The following is a 10,090-nucleotide window of genomic DNA, read 5'->3' as shown; positions in this document are numbered from 1 at the left end:
TCGCCTGCAGATAAGCGTTGTAAAAATACACCTGGGATATTCCGTCGACCTCATATGAAGCGCTTAACAGGTTAATAATGTTAACGGTGTCTCTCGCGATCGTTTTTCCTGCGTGCCGTTTTGTTGTTGCAAAACTTTCGCCCGGGGTGTAGGAAGCTCCGCCTGAAGTCGATCCGAAGGGGGTTGCCAGCACCGTCGATTGGCCAGTGATATCGATGCGTCGCACAGCTAGTCCAATCGCGTGGTCGCGCCGGGATGCGCTGACGCCGTGACCAGAAGTCAACTTTGTTGCTGCCGCCGCCGCTGCCGCCGCCGCCGCCGCCGCTACCACCCACGCGCCGCCACCACCGCCGCCGCCGCCGCTACCGCCGCCGCCGCCGCCGCCGCCGTCGACGACGACGACGACGACGACGACGACGTCAGGCGACGTCGACGACGTTCTCCGTCGCGTACCCCGCGCTACAGTTACCCAGTCCGCACGTAACTGTATCTGGACTTAATTATTGGTGAGTCCCGCGAGTCCTCCGAAATCGCCGCGTTTTCCTCTTCCGGCCGCGCGATGATAACTCACGAGTATCAAGAGAATCGCGAATAACGATCCCACTGCTCGCGATTCCATTTTGCTCGCGGTCGAAATCCAGGCCGAGACTCGCGCGATACGCGCCTCCCGAAGAGGAAAGGACCTCGAGCGGAGGGCCACCGAGTGCTGACGAGACTCGTTCTCTTTTCAGTGGTGAAATGACGGGGGTTGGCTTTGAGATTTCGGTACGGCCGCCAAGTATAGATCGCCAAGTGAAATTCTTGCTCGTACGTTCTCGAGTGCATCGACGACGCGGAGATTTACGTTGAAAATTTCGAACGTCCGAAAGTGGTTCTTCTCTCTCTCTCTCTCTCTCTCTCTCTCTCTCTCTCTCTCTCTCTCTCTCTCTCTCTCTCTCTCTCTCTCTCTGGTCTTTCGCCGCTCTTGGTTGGATTCGAAAGAAGGATTCACGAGGTTGGAAATTCGATCAAAACGAAGGAAACACAGTGATGATAAACTCGTCCCCCGACCACTCGCCTCTTTCGTCGCCGAGGGAACTTGGAAGGCAACTTCTCTTCGTGGCCTTCATCTTCGCCGGAAAAGATTTCATTTCGGAAATTCTGGCACGAGTGGTGAGCCGCAGAGAGTGGTGTGCAATTCGTTCGTGCAATTTTAAGAGTGACCCGAGCACACGTCATGTATCAATGTCATTCTGTGTGTTCTCTCCCGCGATGTGAGAAAGACCGTGACGTTCTCCTGAAAAGCTCGCGGAAGCTCTTCATTAGTGACGGCTGTGATTTTCAGACGTGTGAAACTCGTCGCTGAGACTCGGTAACTGGTCCCACTGGATATCGATGCTTCTGCGACGCTTTCTCTACGACGCTGTCATAATAAGTTTATCTCGACTTGGACTGCGCGTGAGTGCCCGAGGCTGCGGGATGTCACAACGCTCGTTTGCGCCATTCGCGCGTCGATTAGCTGCGAATTAGGTTTCCTCCGCATAAATCTGCTTTGATTAAAACTCTCTTTGTACATCACTGGCGGATTCTACCTCTATTAGCGCCTTTTGTTCCTCGTTGGGACGGACTTCGTTTCTGCCGCGATGCTGTTTCTCAATATTTTGTTATTTGTCAGTACTTGTATTATTTTTCTCGCATATTTCTATAAAGAAGAAGAAGAAGAAAACGTTTCCTTTCATTTCCTGGATACGTTAACCGCACGACGTGTTGATACATGTTCCGCTACTTTCTACACGCTCTTCGTGCAATTATCATTCGAGAAGGTGACTCGAGTTTTTCCTTAAACGGACGTGCAGAAATTCAGAACGTTTCTTACGATTCCGCGCCTCGTCTCTCTCTCTCTCTCTCTCTCTCTCTCCAACATTTATTCTTATCAATCAGAAACACGAGGGAGGTTACACACGATGCAGGAAACGAGATCTTCATCGGGCCGTTCGATGTCCATTAAGTTGAGTCAGCATGTCCCATACTCGTCATTCCACCCCAATTCGTCAACACGTATTGTGCATTTTGTGCCTTTTGTCTGTCACGTGCCGTTTTAATATCCGAGAGCTATTGTCCTGCGATGCGCCTCTTTATGATCGGCGCAGTACCCCCGTAACGATTTTTGCAGGCCGCACGCTTCGTCGTGCAACCACGATGGACGATTATTATCTAACAAGACCGTCACTCTTGCAGAGCGAAAATAGTAACACGAGCGGCAAAAAGACAGCTGTTTAGCGTGAGGAAAGCGTGAGAAAGCGCGAAAGTACGGATGAAATTCTGCGCGTAACCAGAGAGGAAAACGCTACGAATGAGTGACATCGAATTTGTCCAAAGCGAGAGAGCACGAAAGAGAGCAAGGAGAAATGCGAAAAATACTTTTTATACGCAATTTCGCAATTTGTGTGATTCGACTTAGCGGAGAGGCTGCGCCTGTCGCATTTAATTTTCTCACCCCGTGAGGGCGGCGAAGGTGGTGCTGAAGTCCGCGATATTTTCCGTCGGCGCAGCGTGCTACGTCTTGATTAGAGACAGACCCGATTAAGATCTCGCGATTTAAGCGAGATACGCCGCCGAGAAACTTTAAGTGAAAAATATGATCTCGGTGTACGGCCGGCGCTATAACGTTTCTTCTCACAGTTTTCCACCCTCCGAAGATGCTCCCTCGAGAGTTCGGGGATTAGGGGTGGAGAGACTGCCACTCCAAATAAACACTCCTGCCACGGTCGCCCCTGTGCCGTTCTGTAAGGGATGCTCTATATAGATATAGCGCGAACGAACGGGTGCTGCAGATAGACGAAAGGGAAGTCTCTCCTCGGGAGATACCGCGTGGCGCCGCCGAATAAAACGCGGAATCTCGAATCTCTCGACGTCGCTCGTTCGATCGCGATCGCGTTAACGCGATCGCGATCGAACAAATCGAACGATTTTACACAATTTTTACACAATTTCTACGCAATCCTCGCGAGTTTAACGACGAAGACTGACGGGGCTTCCTTTGCTGCAGGGGCTGCCAATTAACACCGCAATTACACGAAATCCCGGAGCAACTCCAATAATTGGAAAATGTCCGGATTCGCAGCGGCGGGTCTTGTGGCCTTTGACTCCTTCAAGACCAAAGCATCGCTGAAATTATCCGGGTAACGTTGCGCGTTGTTCGTAACGTATTAGTTAAATGTTTAGGGCACGTTAAACGTCGCGGAGTAAAATTGAATCGTCACAGACAGAGACGACATGTTTCCCATCGTGCGTATTCTCTGCATCGTCAGACGGTACAGAGAGATAACTAATTACGCAGAGAATTACCGTATTACTTTTGCAAAATTACGAATGCAATCAATGTGTCGTTATCCACATCACGTTGGCTCACGTTGATCGCGAACGCGATTTAATTGAAGCAAGGCAACTAACTCATTTTGTAGAGTCGGACGAAGTAATGAGAAAATGACCGAGAGGATATTCGGATAAGCGAGATGACCGAAGAGAGTAGAATAAGCAACAGCAAAAGTTACTCGGGCGTGAGGACCTTTCGACACAGCATGGTAATTCCGCAGGTTCAGAAGAAGCAACGCCGGTTACGAGGAGTTCGAAGGGCCGCGCGAGGGTAGCAAGGACAACAAGGGCTTCGAGGATGAGAGAGGATACAGCAGGCAGGCGTCGTTCGAGTCGCTGCCGGAGCCGGAGAGGCCACCGTTGCGGCACATCGACACTTATTGCATGCCGGAGTGCCCATGCCTCTCGAAGAGGTACACCATCGCGACTCTGGCCTGCGTAGGTAAGACGATGATCGAGCATGAAGCAGCCGCGAAGTCGCGATTCGCGTCCGACCAATCGACATCGCATGTGTTCATCCGCACCTTCGCAGGCTTCATCATCTCGTTCGGCATGCGGTGTAATATGGGGATGGCGAAGCTGGCGATGAAGAACAGCACGAGAGAGGGCGAAAACAGCAGCATCAAGTTCAACTGGACGGTCGGTATGGAGAGCGCCCTCGACTCGTCCTTCTTCTGGGGTTATCTGGTCACACAAGTACCTGGAGGCTTCTTGGCGTCTTTGTATCCCGCGAACAAAATCTTCGGCACGGCCATCGCGATATCCTCCTTTCTGAATCTCCTGGTGCCAGGCGCGCTGAACATAGACCCCATCGTCGACATGTGCGTGCAAGTGCTGAAGGGATTGGTCGAGGTGCGTAGCCGGTGGTGCGACGCCGAATGTCGTTCGCCGCGGCCGATTGCACGCTGCAAGCTCCGAATGTGTCATTTCGACGCGCATAAGCGTGTAATTGGCTGAAGCTGCCTTCGCGCGTTTCTCGAGTCACGTCATTTGATTCTCTTAAACGTGTTCAATGACGTTTACACATTTAACGTGTTTTTAAACGTGTCAAATGCGACTTAAGACAATACGAAACGTGCGACGAAAGTTTCGGCCAATTACACGCTTACGCGTGTCAAAATGACACGCTCAAATTTGCAGCGCAGCCGATCGTTACGAGCGAGTACGCGCTCACCCGCAAAAAAGTAATTTCAACGGACAAACGGAATCATCAAAATTTTAGGGGATTTTATGGCTCTTATGTATGGCCTCAAGAGGATTCCTCTAAAATTAAGAGGGAAATATTATAAACACATTAGTCTTAAAATTAGTATAATGCAAATTTTATTGATTTTAATATAAATTCCCTCTTACACACAGATTATTTAGTCTTTTTTCAAGAGAATTATTATTTATTCTTACACTGCCATACTGCTTAATTTGAAAAAAATTATTATAATGTACAGCGAAAAGTAATATATATATATATATATATATATATATATAAATATATAGATTTATTTCTGGCTCCAGTTCTACAATAAGTAGGCACGAATGAAATAAGGTCAACAATACATAATGTAACAAATAAATTTCCAATCAATTTTGTTTGTTGGACCTCATAGATACTATAGATGTTCATCATAATCAGTTGTATGAAACGTAGTTAAAAGAAAGAATATATTATTCAACTTCTTGCAATAGATTATAAACTATATTTGACCAAATATGAGTAAATTATCTTTGTTATATATTACAGCAACACACATACCTCTTGTAAAAAGCATTCCAAATATTCTGACCTATGAGAGCATACTGATTATTTTTTTCGTATATTCGTATCTGGAGAGGTAGAGTAACTGAACAAAAGAAGCCGACATTCAAAAATCAACGTATTCCTCTTCGTATAAGAGGAAAATTAATTGATACGAGAGGAAATTCTCTTGAAATAAGAGGAAAACAGTTAGAATAATCTAATCTAATAAATTTCAGATGAATTGTTCACTTTAATCGCTTTATCGAAAGAGGAATCCTTTCCCTGTAAAAGCCTTAGAATATGAAACTATGGGAGAAATCACTTGACAAATAGAATACTTTTTCTCGAGTGCTCGTCGCTATAATAACCTTGGTGGACCTTGATGCCCCCCGCAGGGTGTCACGTATCCGGCGTGTCACGGTATCTGGAAGTACTGGGCGCCGCCTTTGGAGAGATCACGCTTGGCCACTTTGGCGTTCTGCGGCTCGTACGCCGCGATGGTGATAGGAATGCCGCTCTCGGGTTACCTGAGCGCCTGGTTCGGCTGGACCGCGTCGTTCTACTTCTACGGTAAGTACCGACTTCGCGACCACGAGGATTCAGGATATCGACGCAGCCTCGGCGTCGTGTTCACAGGCGTGTGCGGCTTGATTTGGTACTGCTTCTGGCTGTGGCTGGCGTTCGAGAAGCCGGCGAAGCACCCCAGCATCTCGGCTCGCGAGCTGCGCTACATCGAGGACTCGCTCGGCCAAGGGCAAGCGCAATGGCCCGTGCCCACGCTGGCTACCACCCCCTGGCGGAAGTTCCTCACGTCGATGCCCGTGTACGCCATCATCGTCGCGAACTTCTGCAGGTCCTGGAACTTCTACCTGCTGGTGCTCTTCCAGCCGCGTTTCATGCACGAGTCTTTCGGCATGCCCCTCGTCGAGGTAATGAGATCCGCTGATAAGAACATTCGATGCCCTGCGATTTCGATGCTTGACAACACGCTGTTCACGCCCGCTGCGTAACGCATTTCGACAGACCGGAGTCATCGGCTCGCTGCCGCACCTGCTGATGACGATGATCGTGCCCTGCGGCGGTCTGCTGGCGGATTACCTTCGCAAACACGGTATCATGTCGACGACGAATGTCAGGAAGGTCTTCAATTGCGGTGGCTTCGGCATGGAGGCGCTCTTCTTCCTGGTGGTGGCTCACGCGACCACGTCGAAGAACGGGGCCGCGGCTACGTTCGCCCTCGCGATCGGCGTCGCGTGTAGCGGCTTCGCCATCTCCGGCTTTAACGTGAATCACCTGGACATCGCGCCCAGATACGCCAGTATTTTGATGGGCATGTCCAACGGGATCGGTACCATCGCCGGCCTTCTGGTCCCCTTCTTCGTGGACGGAATCACGGAGAAGAAGGTACAACGACGAAGAAGCAAATTAGACCTATATTGGTTAACAATGGAACTACGTTCGGCGGAGGAAGCTGCTCTGCAATTGTTGTAAAATTCGTGAATCTGATTCACGCGCATGCTTTTGGATTCAGCCAAATTTAAGAGCATACGCCAATTGGACTCGCGAATTTTACAACAGTTGTGAAGCAACTAGCTTTCTCCGCCGAACGCAACCAATGCCATCGACGCGGAGATGATGTGATTTCTGAGATTACAATTTATGCGTACAGTGCATTCTATTTCAACTGAATACGTAAGCAAGAACAGAGCATAGATAAAGGATTAAACACATTCGGCGCAGGACGCTCAAAGCTGGCGGAACGTTTTCATCATAGCCGCCTGCGTGCATATCTTCGGAGTGACGTTTTACGCGATCTTCTGCTCCGGCGAGTTGCAACCCTGGGCTGATCCCACGCTGGAGGAGCAGAAGTCCTGGAATCCGATGGACGAATTCAGCCAGGCGAAGCCGCCCGTCCCCCCGCCGCCGAAGACCATGCAATCCGAGTTTATAGTAAGTGTGCCCAATTTGTATTCGCGAGGAAATATCGTTACTCGCCGCCATGACGCCGCTGAGGCATCAGAAGTAGAATTTAAGGTTGGTTCCATCCATGATCGAAAGAGACGAAAGGGCGGAGTGAACCGTTTCCTTTCGTTGCAGAAACAGCCGTCCCTCGAAGGGTCCGCCAACGACAACTGGAACAATTACGAGCAGCCAGCGCCGACCGAGAACCACCTGTACGCACGCCAGGACAAAACTCCCGTGATAAGCTACGGCTCGACGGAGACCAGCGGCAACAATCCGTTCCACTCGACGAATCCGTTCGCCAGCGACGTCAGCGCGACTCTCGTGCAGCCGCCAGCAACGGACGACTACACGCACGACGTCGTGCACAATCAACAGTGGAATTGAGAGTGGTTGACTTCCGGATAGATCGATCGGATCCGCGGAAGGCAGGCAGGCTGCTCTCCGGAGGATGTAGGTCGTTTGTATCATTAGCCATCAAGCTGTCAGTTCCTCAGACATGCCACGTCTTCGTTAATGAGGCTCACTTAATTGCAGGCCGCAGAGATCGCAAAGTTCGTCACACAGTAGAGAGCATGGTTTTATTTCCCTTGAGAGGAAGAGAGAGAGAGAGAGAGAGAGAGAAAGGAAGAGGGAAAAGTCTTTGAAAACGTCTTACACTCCTTGTTAAAGAAAACGAGGTGAAAGTTTAATCCGATTCGGAACATTGCGCTATCCTATCTTTCGTTTAGTCTTATCAGCCGACAAAGGATCGAGGTAAAAAGTCTCGTTTGATAGACGAGACTTTCAAAGATACACCACCGATTGTTATACACATTAGATATGTCTTTGATATGTTGAGACCACCTGAGGGGTGTCGGCCGAGTCGCCTTCCAGCGCGTCTGATTGTGGCATATCTGAGGTTCGCGCGTAAGAGTATAAATGAAAATATCGAATATCAAGCATGATTCGGGATTCAACGAATCGGGGGCGCAAGCACTTAAACGTTCGTGCACATCTCTAAGTTTCACGTTGAGGATTCTCGGTGAATATCTGCAAACAACCCCGCCTGCGGAGGTGGGGGGGGGAGGGGAGAAGGGTAACACGAAATTTCCGTTGCGCGTAATACCTAAGAGTGCAGAGAATGGCGCTGTGAATGGCCACGCGAGTCACTCGATCGACGAAATCAGCAGACGGGATCATCTCGTAAGATCCAGAGCGAGATCTGTCGCCCGTCATATTTTTTACAACAGTTTTGTGATAAAAACGAGGCCCGGGGCCGTACACACGTGGCCCGCCACGTTGGAGAACGACAATAAGTCCACGCTCTTCAGTCGTGCCTAAACACATGTCTAAGGATCGTTTCCCTTCTCGTTTGGTTACTCCTTCGTCGCGAGTTCCGCTTCTCAACGAATCCTCATCTCTGAAAGCAAACGCGATGAGCGGCCGGTCGCACCGAAAAATACTCTTGATAATGGATCTTACAATTAGCCGCGACTCTACTTATATTTTGCGAAAGCTCCGAGACTGAAGCGTATATCGTGAAGTCGAAGCTTCGTTGATTACGCCGCGCGTTATATCGAAACTCCGTTTGTAGGCAGGGACATTTGACGAGGAGGATACTTCGTCAATTTAAAGGAGAATCAATACGTCTTTTACATCGATAGTCCAAGGGATTCTTTAAAACTTTAACCCGAACTTTACCCCGTTATCTTTCATTAGAATTCACGCGATATACCCGCGTATGCAATATTTGCGGACGTCCTTCCTGCAAGAGGAATTAATTAATCGATCGGTTAGTTGTAGAATGCTGCGTGTCAGCGACTAGATCGAGGTATGTCCCGAAGGCGACAATAACGTTCAAACCTTCGCAGACAATAATTCTACGCGGACAATAATTAAACAAGGCGAGGTTTGACAGATAGCAATCGTGAGGCCTCGGTGCGCGTGACATAGCTCAATCGCTGAAACTTTTAGGTATTTCTTTATCTTTTAGGTATTCCGATACTTCTTGGGGTGGGGCTCGATTATTTATTTACATGAAATAATAGAAACATAGCAATAAAGGAAGAGACGGTGAGTAGGAGGAGACAGGGGAAGAGTCATGCGAGTCGACATGAGATGTTCGTCGAAATTAAAGTTATACAGGGTGATCCGGAACAGGGTTCCCTGTCCTTGAAATGACACATTCTCCAACGAATTCTAAGACGATTTCTCCTCTTGCAAAGTATTATCCGAAGATCAGTTTTTGAGTTATAAAGGCAAGTAGTTTGCCTCACTTTTGAGTCAGATATAGGAGATAGGCAAGGACGCAGCATAAGAAACTCACCTCGTCAAGCTTGGGCGCTTAATGCGACGAGCTTATCGATGAATGTGATAACATTATACATATCGTTTTTATAGCTTCCGTTAATGATTGTACATATCATATCGAGTGCCGCGAGAGAGGTCTGTGTGAGGCCGACACGCGTTTCTCTCCTACGCAAACGCGTATGATTGCACAACGAAATAAGATAGTCGATGGCGATGTTGTCTAGCATGAATAAATTGATTATTAAGCAGCAAAGATTAATGCGATCGTAATAACGAATGAAGAATGTTTTAAATCAGCGGGATATGATTATAACGTAACATTATTAGGAGGATAAAATATTTGATATTACGCGAGCACATTTCCAAAATAAACTTTGCAAATACAAGCGAGAAAGACAGAGCGTTAATCACTGGATTTGGAAAGTCTAAGATATTCTTGCCTTTAAGAAAACCGACGACGAATTTGTACTCCTTTGTTGTAAAGATATTCTTTTTTTTTAAGAATGACAGCTTTTACCATCAGTTTGCGCGCGATTAGTTTTATTTTCAATTTTACATTCGATTCGATCGTGAATTGTGAATTTTCCTTCCTCCTCGTGGCAGACAAAGTTGAAGAGAACAGTAGTTAACATACTTTCATCGGTCGCACTCTCTATCAGATTATCACAGAGTACGGTTTCTAACTTTGTGATAGCGCTGTCATCAAACAGTAAACAACAGAATCACCTTCCTTCTTTTTTAAACGCC

The 10,090-nt window shown here is 48.2% G+C and overlaps 1 protein-coding gene across 3 annotated transcripts; it reads left to right on the top strand.

The window, feature by feature from the left end:
• Positions 1–393: 393 nt before the first annotated feature.
• On the top strand, positions 394–9,650 carry VGlut (Vesicular glutamate transporter). Of its 3 annotated transcripts, none has more exons than XM_011141507.2 (9): positions 394–506; positions 3,029–3,161; positions 3,576–3,796; positions 3,887–4,206; positions 5,485–5,659; positions 5,726–6,018; positions 6,113–6,493; positions 6,830–7,039; positions 7,187–9,650. In XM_011141507.2, the coding sequence occupies exons 2-9, from the start codon at positions 3,088–3,090 to the stop codon at positions 7,436–7,438; spliced, it is 1,926 nt and encodes a 641-aa protein (XP_011139809.1). In that variant the 5' UTR covers positions 394–506; positions 3,029–3,087; the 3' UTR covers positions 7,439–9,650. The 3 variants fall into 3 exon arrangements, with proteins under 3 accessions (XP_011139809.1, XP_025159671.1, XP_025159672.1); XM_025303886.1 differs by lacking the exon at positions 394–506 and adding an exon at positions 513–765; XM_025303887.1 differs by lacking the exon at positions 394–506 and adding an exon at positions 1,670–2,765.
• The last annotated feature ends 440 nt before the right edge of the window (positions 9,651–10,090 follow it).

Source organism: Harpegnathos saltator, unplaced genomic scaffold (assembly GCF_003227715.2).
Source record: "Harpegnathos saltator strain DR-91 unplaced genomic scaffold, Hsal_v8.6 scaffold58, whole genome shotgun sequence".
Lineage (NCBI taxonomy): Eukaryota > Metazoa > Arthropoda > Insecta > Hymenoptera > Formicidae > Harpegnathos > Harpegnathos saltator.
Note: the sequence above shows the minus strand (reverse complement) of the source record. Positions and strands in the feature narration are given on the sequence as shown.

Bases quoted from the DNA above. Each gene is read 5' to 3' on its own strand.
- VGlut (XM_011141507.2), top strand. From the start codon at position 3,088: ATGTCCGGATTCGCAGCGGCGGGTCTTGTGGCCTTTGACTCCTTCAAG. The intron at 3,797-3,886 runs GTAAGACGATGA...GCACCTTCGCAG, and splicing joins CGCGACTCTGGCCTGCGTAG to GCTTCATCATCTCGTTCGGC. The intron at 5,660-5,725 runs GTAAGTACCGAC...TCGTGTTCACAG, and splicing joins CGCGTCGTTCTACTTCTACG to GCGTGTGCGGCTTGATTTGG.